This window comes from Ranitomeya variabilis, chromosome 1, assembly GCF_051348905.1.
Source record: "Ranitomeya variabilis isolate aRanVar5 chromosome 1, aRanVar5.hap1, whole genome shotgun sequence".
Lineage (NCBI taxonomy): Eukaryota > Metazoa > Chordata > Amphibia > Anura > Dendrobatidae > Ranitomeya > Ranitomeya variabilis.
Genome location: NC_135232.1, coordinates 618927617 through 618942807, shown reverse-complemented (window position 1 = coordinate 618942807; position 15191 = coordinate 618927617). Strand labels below are relative to the sequence as shown.

Sequence of the window (15191 nt, the reverse complement as noted above, 5' to 3'; positions counted from 1 at the left end):
TTTGATGGTAAATATGTAGTTATTTTTTCTTCACTGCCCAATGGTATAAAATTCTGTGACACCTGTGGTGTCAATATGATCACTGCACCCCTAGATTAACTCCTTTGAGAAATGTAATTTGTAAAATGGGGTCACTTATGGGGGGGTTCTGCCAATGTGACATGGTACCCTCAAACAAGAGCAGCAAAATCTGCACTGTAATATGGCGTTTCTTCCCTTCTGAGCTTTGCACTGTGCTGCAAAATTCCCCCATACCACATATGGGGTATCTGAACTCAGGAGAAATTGCAAAACAATGTTTGGGGTCTATTTTCTCCTGTTACTCTTTTGAAAATACAATGGTTAGAAAAAAAAAAAAAAAAATTCCTTTCTTGGCGCTTCCGGAAGACAAGAATAGTTTGGAGGTTGAGAATTTGCTCAGTACCAAATTTATTAGGACACTTTAATAAGAACAAAACTCTTTTGAAAATACAAAATTTGGAGCTTAAAAGATTTTTTGCAGGAAAAATGTGATTTTTTTCACATCTCTACATTATAAACTTCTGTGAATCATCTGGGGGTTCAAGGTGCTCAATACAAATCTAGATAAGTTCCCAAAGAGATCTAGTTTTCAAAACGGTGTCACCTGTTGGGGTTTACACTGTTTAGGCACATCAGGGGCTCTCCAAATTTACATGACATACACTAATTATTCAAGTAAATTTTACATTCAAAAAGTCAAACGGCGCTCCTTCCCTTCTGAGCCCTGCGCCCAAACAGTAGATTTACCCCACATATGGGGCATTGGCGTACTCAGGACAAACTGGGCAACAAATTATATGGGCTGTTTTCTGTTGTTACTCTTGCTAAAAAAAAAATAATAATAAAATAAAAAATTTTAGGTCTAAAGTTAAATTTTTGTGAAAGTAAATATTTTTTTTTCCAAAAAATTCCTGTGAAGCACCTGAAGGGTTAATAAACTTCTTGAATGTTTTGAGTACCTTGAGGGGTGCAGTTTAGAATTGTGTTAATTTTGGGTATTTTCTGTCAAAGGTCCCTCAAAGTGACTTCAAATGTGAGGTGGTCTCTAAACAAATGGTTTCGCAAATTTTGTTGTAAAATGAGAAATCTCTGGGTAACTTTTAACCCTTATAACTTCCGAAAAAAAAAAAATTTGTGCCGATGTAAAGTAGACATGTGGGAAATGTTATTTATTAACTTTTGTGCAATATGACTCATTCAAGGGCATACAATTTAAAGTTTGAAAGTTGCAAAATTTCCGTTTTTTTCACAACTAAACACATCATATCAAAGAAATTTTACCACTAACATGAAATTAATATGTCACGAGAAATCAGTGATCCATTGAGGCGTTACTGAATTATAACCTCAAAGTGACAATGGTCAGAATTGTAAAAATTGGCCTGGTGAGGAAGGCTAAAACAGGATTTGGGGTGAAAGGGTTAAACTAAGAACCTCATGTTCAGTTACATATATTTTTGCCGAGCAGCATTAGATCAATGTATGATTTTTGAGGTGCTGTCCTTTCTTTTTAGCAGATTTTATTGAAATGACAACACAGAGCCCAGTAAGTGACATATCACTGGAATCAGGGTCTCTGCCTCAACAATATGCTGCTCATGAATTACATAGCAAAAAACTGCTGACAGCAGCTTCCCTTTACCAGACCACAAGAGAGCGAATGCACGTAAACATTTTATTTGGATGTCGAGAAGACACCTGCTTTATTGAGATCGCTTTTGCAGCTAAAAGTTACTTTGTGCTCACTAATAATACGGAATTCTGATTGTGTAGTTCTTTAATTTTTCAGTTTCACTTTAGTATATACATGTATACAGACACACAAACCAACGCCACATCTATACAAGCTGTACAGACTAAAAGACATGTACATTTACTCTACAGTCCCAAGAAGCGGTGGTCGGTCACCCAGCGTTACGGAAACGGATTAGGTGACAATGTCCGGCCACTTAGCTCACAGAATGCTGTAAGTAATAATTAATACTCACCTTACCTATCCCCGGTCACTCCTATCCTGCTGGCTACCAGGTCCCCCATAGTCTCTGTACTTTGTGCTCCATCCAGACTTGACCACTGCAGCCAATCACCGACTTAAAGGGAGACGAAAAATGTCACCGCTGCAGCATTCGCATGCCCGTCCAGAAAGAGAAAGAAGTAAAGGGACGAACTGAGGACATGGTAGGCGCCAGAACAGCAGCTGTGCAGGGGGCTCGGACGATAAAGATTTTGCTATTTCATAGTATTTTTACATTCTCCAACATAGAAATGCTTAGTAAAGATAATGAGAATTGGTGGTTTTTGTTTTTGCAAAGTAAAAAAAAAAAAAAAAAAAAAAAAAAAAAAATCCCCAAAACAAGCCAGAACCTTTGCCAAGGTTCTCTTAGGCTTAGCCGAGATCTTCTGGAGTCTGAGGATATGGTGGATTTTACAGTTCCTCAGCTTGGTACCATCCACCATGAAAGTTAATAATCACCTTGAGTTGCCGCATCAGTCCACGTCCCTGGTACCAGCTGTGGACGAATAGTCTAGGGCTCAGTCCTTGGCATCGCCTACCCCATCCGAATAGTCTAGGGCTCAGTCCTTGGCATCGCCTACCCCATCAGCATTAATTGCAAACATAGCCTCAGCCTCCGGCAAACAAGGAGAGTCGTAGATCTTGCAGATACGGGTTTCTCCTCTACCCTTTCTTAAGTACAATCTATGGGAAAGAACAAAGCGGTAGTACAGGCGCATCTCATAAAATAAGATCATCATCAAAAAGTTAATTTATTTCAGTTCTTCAATACAAAAAGTGAAACTCCTATATTAGATAGTAATTACAAACAGAGTGATCTATTTCAAGTGTTTATTTCTGTTAATGTTGATGATAATGGCTTACAGCCAATCAAAATCCAAAAGTCATTATCTCAGTAAATTAGAATATTTATAACACCAGCTTGAAAAATGATTTTAAAATCTGAATTGTTGGCCTACTGAAATGTATGTTCAGTAAATGAACTCAATACTTGGTCGGGGCTCCTTTGGCATCAATTACTGCATCAATGCGATGTGACATGGAGGCGATCAGCCTGTGGCACTGCTGAGGTGTTATGGAAGCCCAGGTTGCTTTGATAGCAGCCTTCAGTTCGCCTGCATTGTTGGGTCTGGTGTCTCCCATTTTCCTCTTGACAATATCCCATAGATTCTCTATGGGGTTAAGGTCAGGCGAGTTTGCTGGTCAATCAAGCACAGTGATATTGTTGTTTGTAAACCAGGTATTGGTACTTTTGGCAGTGTGGACAGGAGCCAAGTCCTGCTAGAGAATGAAATTTCCATCTCCAAAAAGCTTGTCGGCAGAGGGAAGCATGAAGTGCTCTAAAATGTCCTGGTAGACGGCTGTGCTGACTTTGGTCTTGATAAAACACTGTGTACCTACACCAGCAGATGACATGGCCCCCCAAACCGACACGGATTGTGGAAACTTCACACTAGACCTCGGAAATCAAGGTCCCAGAGTCTGGAGGATGAGTGGAGAGGCACACAATCCAAGCTGCTTGAGGTCTAGTGTGCAGTTTTCACAATCAGTGATGGTTTCGGTCTTCCACGTTTTGTGATGCAAGATTGCAGTTTTGGTGCCCAGACAAGGATTCCTCCTTACCGTGTTGTGGATGCGTGAGCAATGATATTTCCTCCAATGGGTTTTTTAGGATCAGCAGCAAACATGGCAGCTCCGTCCACTTGTGCTACTACTTGGTTGGTAATCACAACAGCCACACCGAACTACAGAGAAAACATGGAGCAAATATTATAGTATATGACTGCACCTAATGTGGGTATAATGTGGGTAGCGTGCTGCACACGTCCCCATATATGTCCCCCAGTGCTCACCTCATCAGCAAGCCGCAGCAACATCCTCAGGAAACGAGCCAAGTGCATCTGCCGTGCAGACAGCTCCCCTCTGCCTGAGTAATCCGTCCTGTACAGAGCCGTCGCACTGTCCACAATCAGAAGGGCATACCTGCAGCGAGATTAACAATTACTCTACACTAGAAGGGCTATTCCCTCTGCATAGTGTAAGGGATAACGTACTGCTACACTGGGGGGGGGGGTCACAAAGGGACTGTTCAAACCAAACACAGCAGCTTGGTGCTTTACTGCGCAGCCAATCATTTATATATACACCTTGCCATCAATCTCCCCTAGTGATGAGCGAGTGTGCTTGGATATAGTGCTATCCGATCATGCTCAGGTAGTATCAAGAGTATGGCAAGGGGCTCGAATAATGTGTTCAAGTCCCTGCTGCTGCATGATTCATGGCTGTTAGACAGTAGTAACATATGCAGGGATTGCCTATCAGCCGAGAATCATGCAGCCGTGGGGACTTGAACATATTACTCAAGCCCCCGCAATACTTGGATAACACCAGAGCATGCTCAGATACCTGTACAACTCCCATATCAGCAGTCACACATTTCACATAGTTGTAACACTTCCATAATATACAAGTGGGATTACAGACCAGTTTGTAGGTAAACTGGGTGGCAACTAATTATCAGGAGGATAATTGACTGACAAAAAAAAAAAAAGCACGGAGAGAGAAAAGGCCAAGCGGGTTTTTTAATGTGGTTTACTTCCAATTACCTTGATTCTGCCATCATGGCTGACGCTTGGTATAAAAGCTGTGTCTGGTGATCAGTATTGAAGGCCCGTGCGTACGCCACATTGTCCAGGACATCACTGCCAGATAGGCCGTACCTAGAGTAAAACGCAATGGCCTCAGACAGCTGCATGAAAGGTTTTTCTCCTGGTACAGTCCGATTACTATAGTGTCAGTCCTACCTTTCAGCAACTGCAAGAAGCCTTTCTGGTCTAAAGGTGCCCTCCGTGTCTATGTACATCGCTTTCCCCTCACCGCCGCCTCTGTCAATGGGAAGCTGGAAAATAAATTGGAGATCAAAAAGGAGATTTTTGTGTACTCACCGTAAAATCTTTTTCTCCGAGCCACTCATTGGGGGACACAGGACCATGGGTGTTATGCTGCTGCCACTAGGAGGACACTAAGTAAACAGAAAGATTAACACCTCCTCTGCAGTATACACCCCTTCACTGGCTACAATTTCCCAGTTCGGTAGTAAAGCAGTAGGAGCATGAACAATGACAACCTATGTCAAAACCAAAGAAGTAACAACAAGCCAAACAGGCTAACAGGGTGGGTGCTGTGTCCCCCAATGAGTGGCTCGGAGAAAAAGATTTTACGGTGAGTACACAAAAATCTCCTTTTCTCCTACGCCTCATTGGGGGACACAGGACCATGGGACGTACCAAAGCAGTCCCTGGGTGGGGAGCAATATGCTAATACCCCATGTACCACTGGCTTACGGCTAAGGAACTGCCGCTTGCAGAATGCGCCTGCCAAGGGCGGCGTCTGCAGAAGAGAGAAAATGAATGTGGTAATGTTTGGTAAAAGTGTGCAAACTGGACCATGTCGCAGCCTTGCAGACCTGCTGTGCTGACGCCTGGTGCCGAATGGCCCACGAGGCGCCCACCGACCGAGTAAAATGGGCCTTGATCCCAGCCGGGATAGGAACACCCCGGACACGATAGGATTCTTGAATGGCTGACCGAATCCATTTAGCTAGAGTAGCTTTGGAAGCGGGAGAACCCTTCCTGGGCCCCTCTGGAAGTACAAAACAGGACATCCGACGTGCGGAAGGGAGCCGTCCGCGAGACGTACCGACGAAGAGCCCTTACCACATCGAGAGTGTGCAGAGCCTTTTCAACACGATGGACTGGTGCCGGACAGAACGAAGGCAAAACAATCTCCTCATTGAGATGGAAAGGAGAAACGACCTTGGGAAGAAAAGCGGGAGAGGTTCTCAATACTGCCTTGTCCGGATGAAAAATTAGAAACGGAGGGCGGCAGGAAAGTGCCGCTAGCTCCGAGACCCGTCTGATGGACGTAATAGCCACTAGGAAAACTACCTTCCAGGAAAGGAAGGCCAGGGAAACGTCCGGTAGCGGTTCGAAGGGAGTCTCTTGAAGAGCTCCGAGAACCAAATTAAGATCCCACGGATCCAAAGGCATTTTGTAGGGAGGCGCCACACGGGAAACTCCCTGGAAAAAAGTTCTGACCGGCAATCTATTGGCGATTTTTCGTTGGAAGAGTACTGACAATGCCGAAACCTGACCTTTTAAAGAACTAAGAGCAAGTCCCGAGTCTAGGCCAGATTGGAGAAAATCCAATATGGCGGACAGAAAATACTAGGGGAGATCGCCCCTGTGTGTCGCACCATGAGAAGAAAATTCGCCAGGTACGGTGATAACTGCGCATGGATACGGGTTTCCTAGCCCTGATCATGGTGGAAGACACCTTGGGGGTGAAACCCGCTTGGCCTAGAATCCAGGATTCAACGGCCAGGCCGTCAAAGACAGGGCCCCTGAGTTCTGGTGGTAAATTGGGCCCTGTGAAAAGATCCACGCGATCTGGAAGACGCCAGGGGGCGTCGGCGACCAGCTGAACCAGTTCCGCATACCATGCCCGACGCGGCCAATCCGGCGCGACGAGGATCACTGGTACCCCCTCTGCTCTGATCTTCTTGATGACCCTCGGCAGCAGGGGAAGAGGGGGAAAAAAATGTACGGGAGGCGGAATTGGCGCCAAGGCAGGACCAGGGCGTCTACTCCGAGGGCCCGTGGGTCGAGGGACCGCGCAAAGAATTGTGGAACCTTGTTGTTCATCCTGGATGTCATGAGATCCACATCCGGGGTCCCCCAGCGATGACAAATCTGCTGGAAAACCTCCGGGTGAAGGGACCACTCGCCGGAAGCGAGACCCTGGAGGCTGAGGAAGTCCGCCGCCCAATTCTCCACACCTGGAATGTGGATTGCGGAGATGGGCGAATGGTTGGACTCGGCCCAACGAAGAATGTGGGACACCTCGAGCATAGCCGTCTTGCTGCAGGTTCCCCCTTGACGGTTGATGTTCGCCACGGCCGTGGCGTTGTCGGACTGGATTCTGACTGGGTGACCCGCCAGAAGGTGGTGAAACTGGAACAATGCTAGCCTGATAGCTCGGATCTCCAGGAGATTGATGGAAAGGCGGGACTCTCGAGTGGACCACCGTCCCTGAGCTGTGTGATGGTTGAAGACCGCCCCCCAGCCTATGAGGCTGGCATCGGTGGTCACCACCAGCCACTGCACCGGGAGAAAGGACCTTCCCTGGGTTAGGGAGGACTTCAGCGTCCACCACCTGAGGGTCCTCCTGACCCGTGGAGACAGGAGGAATCGGCGGTCGAGGGAGAACGGATTGCCGTCCCACGCCGACAGTAGCGCATGTTGTAGGGGACGGAGGTGAAATTGCGCGAATGGAACAGCTTCCATGGCAGCTACCATCTGCCCGAGAACGCGCATGCTGAATCGAATGGAGTGGGAGACTGGGCAGGAAAGGCCCTGAGCTCCCCGCTGCAAGGCCAAGACCTTGTCTCGAGGGAGGATGACCAGACCGCGAGAAGTGTCCAGTGTCATCCCAAGAAAAGAGATCCGTTGGGCCGGAATTGGAGAGGATGTTTGTAAGTTTATCTTCCAACCCAGACGAGAAAGAGTATCCACCGTGAGAACGACGGACTCCTCGCAGGCTGGGTAAGAAGGACCTTTTATCAGCAGGTCGTCCAGGTACGGAAGTACCACAACTCCCCTGGAGTGAAGAATGGCCATGGCAGCCGCCATGACCTTCGTGAAGACTCTGGGAGCTGTGGCGAGACCGAAGGGCAAGGCCACAAATTGGAAATGTTCTCCGCGAAATGCGAAGCGGAGGAACTGCTGATGAGGAGGAAAGATTGGTATGTGCAGGTAGGCATCTTTGATGTCTATGGATGCCAGGAATTCTCATTTTTCCATGGACGCGACCACAGAACGGAGGGATTCCATTCTGAAGTGTCGGATTTTGACGAATTTGTTTAGCAGTTTCAGGTCTAGGATCGGACGAAGCGATCCGTCCTTCTTGGGGACCACGAATAGATTCGAATAGAAACCCTTGAATCTTTGTTCGAGGGGGACCGGAATGATGACTCCGTCCTTTTGTAGGGCCCGTATTGCCTGGAGAAACGCTGTGGTCCTTGACTTTTGAGGGCAAGACTGGAATAAGCGCGTGGGGGGGGGGGGAAGAAAATTCTATTTTGTATCCGGTGGACACCAGTTCCCTGACCCACTCGTCGGAAACAACTGAGAGCCAGGCTTGACGGAACAAGAGCAGGCATCCCTCTACTTTGTTGGTGTCCTCCGGATGTTGCAAGGAGTCATTGATTGGAGGATCTATGGGATGTGGATCCCTTAGACCCGGGAGGTCTCGGTCTGGGTTTCCAGTTAGGTCTGTAAGAGACCTGGGCACCTCGGCCACCGCGCGAACCTCGTCCTGATGCGGAGGCAGAGGATGTAGAAGACCAGTTGACATTGTGACGAAAAGGCAGAAATGGAGGTTGCCGTTGGTACCGAAAGGGTCGGGTAGGCTTTTGCTGGGGGAGAAATTTGCTTTTTCCTCCGGTGGCATCCGAGATCATCTGGTCTAATTTTTCTCCAAATAACCGACTAGCCTGGTGAGGCAGGGCTGTCAAAGAACGCTTGGAAGCCGAATCTGCCCGCCAATCTCTGAGCCACAGGGCTCTCCTAATGGAGATTGCATTAGCGGCTGCCTGTGCAGCGCAATTGGCTGCGTCTATTGAGGCGTTGACTATGAAGTCCCCGGCCTGGGCTATCTGGTTAGCCAGGTTGATGGCTTCTGGAGGTAAGTCACCAACTTGGATAGTCGTGGAAAGTGACTTGGCCCAAGAGACCATAGCCTTAGCCACCCAAGAGGCGGCGAAGGATGGGAAAAGAGAGGCTCCTGTGGCCTCGAAGACGGAGCGAGCCAGATAGTCAATCTGGCGGTCAGAGGGGTTCTTAACGGAGGAACCGTCAGAAAGAGACAGGAAGGTTTTGTACGCGAGATGTGACACAGCAGGGTCCACTGAGGGGGACTGTAGCCAGTCCTTGATTAGTTTCCGAGAGAAGGGATATTTGGCCTCGATGGGCTTTTGTCCCATGAAGCGTTTATCGGGACGGTCCCTGTGTTTTTGTACAATCTTCCTTGAACTCAGGGTGAGTGACAAAAACCTTTTGAACACGTTTGGTCTTTTTAAAAGACACCACGTGTTCGGGTGCAGATACGGAGTCCTCAGTCACCTTCAGGGTCTGGTTGACCGCCTCGATGAGAGAGTCAAGAGACTCTTGGGAGGAGGAGAAGTCCTGAACGTAGGAATTGTCGGACTCATATTCAGAGTCGTTTGGGTTTGGGGAAGGGGACCGGGAAGCAGAGCTTGCAGTCGCTGAAGGGCCCACTAGTCTATGGTCAGGGGATGGAACGTGAACACGTTTTCTAGAACCCCGGGTAGAAAGTGACTGGGTACGCCCCCTGCTGGTGGACGGGTCCGTACCGTCGTCCGAATCCTCCGCGGTTTGACTTGGAGGGGGGCCCCGGAGGGAGTCAATTGCCCTGACTAGGGAAGCCACAGATCGTGACAGAGAAGCTGCCCACTCCGGGGGACTAGGCTCAACAGGGTTGACGGCTGCGGCGAGAGGCAGCTGCACAGAGGCCGAGACAATCCGCACACAGCGGGCTACTGTAAGCTCGGGCAGAGCCGTATTGCAAGTGGCACATACAGTGAAAAACACTGTGTGCTTCTTGTTACCCTTTTTTGTCTCCTTGGATTGAGACATAGTGTCTTAGAGACAGAGCGGGGCAGTATACGCAGGGAAGGGTTAAGCTTTCTTGAAGCAGCTTACCCATGGTCCTGTGCCTGTGTCCCTGGGGAGGAATGCAGCCGTGGCGGTTCCTGGACAGCGTGGTCCACTTTGCAGGGAAGTGAGAATATGGCCCCCGAGATCTGCAGGGCGCCTCTCGTCCCAGACGAGAAGCGCCGATGTAGGGGGCGGGGTCAAGGCCGTGGGAGGGATCTGCCCACTGCGGTCTACTCCGGCTGAAAAGCCGGGGACATTTTTTGGCCTGCCCGGCGATGTGCGGCGGCGGCCGCAACAGAGCGACGCTAACCGCCGCAGCCTCCCGACCGCCGGCGCCTCTCCCCAGGGACTCTGCCGCAAGAAGGGGGGCCACAGCGGCCCACTCCGGCTGAAAAACCAGGGACTAAATTTCCGGCCTGTGCGACGTGCGCAGCGGCCGCAACGGAGCGACGCTAAACCACCGCAGCCTCCCATTCCTGCCGCAAGATAGGGACCCCTGCGGCCTACTTGAAAAAAAAAAAAAAAAAAAAAAAAACGGGGGCTAAATTTCCGGCCTGTCCAGCCGTGGCGATGCGCGGCGGCGGCCGCAAGTGATCCGGAGCGCAGGAGAAACTCCTGTGTACTCACGGTTCAGCCTCCATGGCTGCCGATGCAGGTCCCCCTGTCCCTGCGCGCTCCCTCCGTTCTCGGATCCTCTTCAGGAACTGGTGCGTTCCTCTTGTATGTCGGGCCCCCGGAGAGGTACAGTAGAGCAGGCTCCATGTACTCGCCGTCTTGCAGGGGGAAGGGAGATCGGGACCAAAGATGGCAAACCGTCACCCCAGAAAAGAATTGGCATGCTCCATCGTCGCAGGAGAGGGACGGGGAGGTATACTCGCCGTGCTTGCCTGTTGCTGGTTCGGGGGAGAGCGGGCCCTATAAAAAAGGGTCCGTCGCCCCCTTCACTTGTATAAAAATAAAAATTAAAACAAAAAAAGTTGTGGTCTCAAAAAGACCCAAGTGCCTCCTACAGACACTAAGCAAGAACTGGGAAATTGTAGCCAGTGAAGGGGTGTATACTGCAGAGGAGGTGTTAATCTTTCTGTTTACTTAGTGTCCTCCTAGTGGCAGCAGCATAACACCCATGGTCCTGTGTCCCCCAATGAGGCGTAGGAGAAAAACAAGACGTGTTCACCATCCTAAAAACATTAAACGGGTTCAATGTCATTCCAGCCAGCGGGCTCCTGGAGGCACCAGTAGCCACCATCTTTGAACCCCCTAAGAAGCACAGCTACAGGCTTGGTTTCATAGGAGAACATAGTTTCTTAGCATTGCAGTATACAGTACAAAATAACCATGTTCTCACATGTGTGATACATACACAGTATAACATTTCTATTGTCTTTATACATGCCACTTTTATGGGCGCACAGTTACACACACATATAGTAATGGTGCATCCATAAAAGTGCCATCTATAATGACAGTATAGAAATTAACCCAAAAATGGAACCGCTGTAAAAAGAAAACACACCAGAATTGCCCATTCTTATTTGCCAAACCACCAACAAAAATATGATCAAAGTATGTACCCCAAAATAGTAGAAATAGATAATGGGGGAAAAGCAAGCACTCATACTGACTTGGTAGTAGGCCTGGATACAAGATCACTAGCATATAGGTGAGGTAAAGAGATTCAGGAGGTTCCACACGTACCTGACAGGTGACGGCTAGGGTGTGACATAACTGGGTCTTCCCTGTGCGAAACTCTCCGAACATCTCAGTTATTGAACCGGTTTCAATTCCCCCTAGAGAAAACCAAATACCAGAACACAAAAGACTGATTAGTCCAAATAACATGAGTAAGTTATTCCCAATAAGTACAAGCAATTTTGACTTTTAGTGCTTGTTAAAATTTGCAGCTCTTTTAGAGACATTAACATTTGTTTATAGCTTGTTGCCTTGGAGCCTGACCACTGCTGCTAGACAGCAGGACATACTTTTAAGCCCTTTTCTATTGTTTTGAAGCTGGCTAGGATTGCCGACTCCTAATCCAGCCCTGCAGCATCAATGTGTTTACAAGTTAGACAACAGCAGTGGTCGGTCTCCAAGACAACAAGCTGTGAACAAAAGTGTTCATATCTCTGCAAATTTGTATAAACAGTAAGTTGCAAAAGCACCATCTGACTATTTATAAAGAAGGGAATAACCCTTTAACGGTAATCTGGTAAATGGAAGGCAAAGAAAAGGAAATGCGCCATACCTTGTAATAACTTGTCCAATTCTTTGGAACCGGAGGAAATCTGGATGATCTCAGATCGCCTCTGGTGGAACTCTGTCGCTGTTGTAAATCCCATGGGGACAAGTTTTGCAGCCTCTGCCTAGAAGAGACATATCGGACTATATTAGAGGTGTCCTTGCACTCAATGACGGCCACCCATGAGAGATTACACTAATCACAATGTAAAATCCAATTTTCCTCATCATGGTTACTTTATTTGGATAAATAGTATGATATTCTGCTCATCAAGTGATGGATATCCGGCTGGAAATGAACTAATCTACGAGCAAAAGCACTAAAGTTACCAAGATTTTGTCAGCTTTGGCTTCACTTATTCCTTTGATATTGATGAGTTCTTTTTTGGGCGCGTAGGCCACTGCCTCCACTGTGTGGAACCCGGCCTCCTCCAGCTTCTTCACATCATTGGCATTAATCCCACATTGCTAGATTCAGAAAAATAAGTAAAAATACAAGTTAACATCTCGGTTAATCTGAGACCAGCAATAATTATTATCTGCCAATTCATTAAGAAAACAACCTTAAATCCTGCAGAACTTGAACATTTCATTGCTTTTGTACAATTTACAGGTTAAGCAAAAAATAAAATCTCAATTTTATATTTTAAATTTTTGTGTGCATGGGCCAGGCCAATAAATTCACTATAATCTATCCTGTAAATTATAAGTCGTTGTGTGGTCGCTGGGGAGCTGTCACACAGACAGCTCTCTCCAGCGACCAACGATCAGGGGAACTAATTCGGCATAGTTGAAACTGTCTTCAACGATGCCGAAGTCCCCCTGCAGCACCCTTGTAACCAGGGTAAACATCGGGTTACTAAGTGCAGGGCCGCGCTTAGTAACAAGATATTTACCCTGGTTACCATTGTAAAAGTAAAGAAAAAAAAAAAAAAAACAACACTACATACTCACATTCTGATGTCTGTCACGTCCCCGCCGGCGTCCACAGGGTTAAAACTGCTTTCGGCAGGAGCGCTGCTAATGCACGCGCAGCTGCCGAGAGCTTCCCTGCACTGAATGTGTCAGCGCCGGCAGTAACAGCGGTGACGTCACCGCTGTGCTCTGCTTTACGGCCGGCGCTGACGCAGTCAGTGCAGGGAAGCTCACGGCAGCAGCGCGTGCATTAGCAGCGCTCCTGCCGAAAGCAGTTTTAACCCTGTGGACGCCGGGGGACGTGACAGACATCAGAATGTGAGTATGTACTGTTTTTTTTTTTTAACTTTTACAATGGTAACCAGGGTAAATATCGGGTTACTAAGCGCGGCCCTGCACTTAGTAACCCGATATTTACCCTGGTTACAAGTGAACACATCGCTGGATCGGCGTCACACACGCTGATCCAGCGATGACAGCGGGTGATCAGCGACCAAAAAATGGTCCTGATCATTCCCCAACGACCAACGATCTCCCAGCAGGGGCCTAATCGTTGGTCGCTGTCACACATAACGAGATCGTTAGCGGGATCGTTGCTACGTCACCAAAAGCGTGACGTTGCAACGATATCGTTAACGATATCGTTATGTGTGACTCAGCCTTAACAGAGCCACGTCTGGGCTAGATGTTTTCATGCTGATTGTAATCTTTCCTTCTTACCTTTGGAACATATAGCACAGACTGACCTTTTAATCCTTGTTTTTAGAAGACGTCAAACAAAAAAAAACTAAACAAAACTGACGTTATACCTTTTTATTGTAGAATACACTACACAGGAAGGATTTACTAAGCCTAACTAACGTTCAGAGAGTGTAAACTGAGGCTAGGCGGTGATAAATGTGGCGCATCCTTAGGCTGTCCTCTGAGCGTATGAGATCTATTACTATCTACAACACAAATATGGAGCAAGTTATGAGCGAGTTCTTGGTATCTTTAGTCTCCTATATCCTCAGTGTTGCAGAGTCATCAGAGAATCTGTCAGCGAACTGATTCTGGCAGGAGACATTGTAACCTTATCTTTTTTCTGAGCTCTTCTCAGCTGACTTATGACTAGACAACATCAAAGAGCAACGTGAAGAAAAAAAAAAAAAAAAGTGTTAGACAGGCGTACCTCCAGACGAGATATGGCTTGAGGTCCAAGCGATTCTTCTTCTGCAGTCGCCTCGTACTGCGCTTGCATAGCCATGGTGCGCCAAGAGCGGCACGGAAACCTATGGCAGAATATTCAAGATTATGTCATCCCCCAAACACTAACAATCTGCAGGTTAACAGTGTTGTGATGCTGGCAGGTACAGTGAGCAGCAGTTGTAAGCACGCCCCAGCACAGCAGCCTGTCAATCAAAGTGCCCACATAAAGCTGCCGGGAGAAAAGGAGATTTTTGTGTACTCACCGTAAAATCCTTTTCTCCGAGCCAATCATTGGGGGACACAGGACCATGGGTGTTATGCTGCTGCCACTAGGAGGACACTAAGTAAACAGAAAGAATAGCTCTTCCCCTGTAGTATACACCCTCCTGCTGGCTCTCAGTGAACCAGTTCGGTAACAAAGCAGTAGGAGCTTAATATTTAACAAGGAGGAACTATGCCAAAACCAAGTTAACTCAAAAAACCAAAGCCAATAGGCTAACAGGGTGGGTGCTGTGTCCCCAATGATTGGCTCGGAGAAAAGGATTTTACGCTGAGTACACAAAAATCTCCTTTTCTCCTACGCCTCATTGGGGGACACAGGACCATGGGACGTCCTAAAGCAGTCCCTGGGTGGGAAACAATCAACTGCAATTGCTGCTTGTACAAACAAGTTACAGATGTGACACAGCCGCCTGCAAAATTCGTCTGCCGACGGTCGCATCTGCCAAGGCCTGAGAGTGAATATGGTAATGTTTTGTAAAGGTATGCAGGCTGGACCAAGTCGCAGCCTTACAAACTTGTGCTGTCGAAGCTTGGTGCCAGATGGCCCAAGACGCACCCACTGACCGAGTGGAGTGAGCCTTAATCCCTGCTGGGACAGGAAGACCTCTGACTCGGTAGGACTCTTGAATAGCCGAACGGATCCATTTGGCTATTGTCGCCTTGGAAGCGGGAAACCCTTTCCTCGGTCCTTCCGGGAGCACGAATAGGGCATCTGACCTGCGGAAAGATGCTGTCCGCGAAATGTATCTCCTAAGAACTCTCACTAAATCCAGTGTGTGAAGGGCCTTCTCGATGCGATG

At 47.8% G+C, this 15191-nt stretch overlaps 1 protein-coding gene across 2 annotated transcripts in view; it reads right to left on the bottom strand.

The window, feature by feature from the left end:
* Positions 1–1780: 1780 nt before the first annotated feature.
* The window catches only part of RAD51 (RAD51 recombinase), a 28154-nt gene continuing 14743 nt past the window's right edge, over positions 1781–15191 (bottom strand). For both annotated transcript variants that reach the window (XM_077260716.1, XM_077260715.1), the window contains exons 2-10: positions 14093–14192; positions 12337–12474; positions 12014–12131; positions 11467–11558; positions 4840–4934; positions 4642–4755; positions 3889–4018; positions 3659–3780; positions 1781–2719 (exon numbers count right to left, since the gene is read on the bottom strand). In XM_077260716.1, the coding sequence (XP_077116831.1) occupies positions 2596–2719; positions 3659–3780; positions 3889–4018; positions 4642–4755; positions 4840–4934; positions 11467–11558; positions 12014–12131; positions 12337–12474; positions 14093–14167 (1008 nt within the window). In that variant the 5' untranslated portion in view covers positions 14168–14192 and the 3' untranslated portion in view covers positions 1781–2595. The remainder of the gene's footprint in view (positions 2720–3658; positions 3781–3888; positions 4019–4641; positions 4756–4839; positions 4935–11466; positions 11559–12013; positions 12132–12336; positions 12475–14092; positions 14193–15191) is intronic.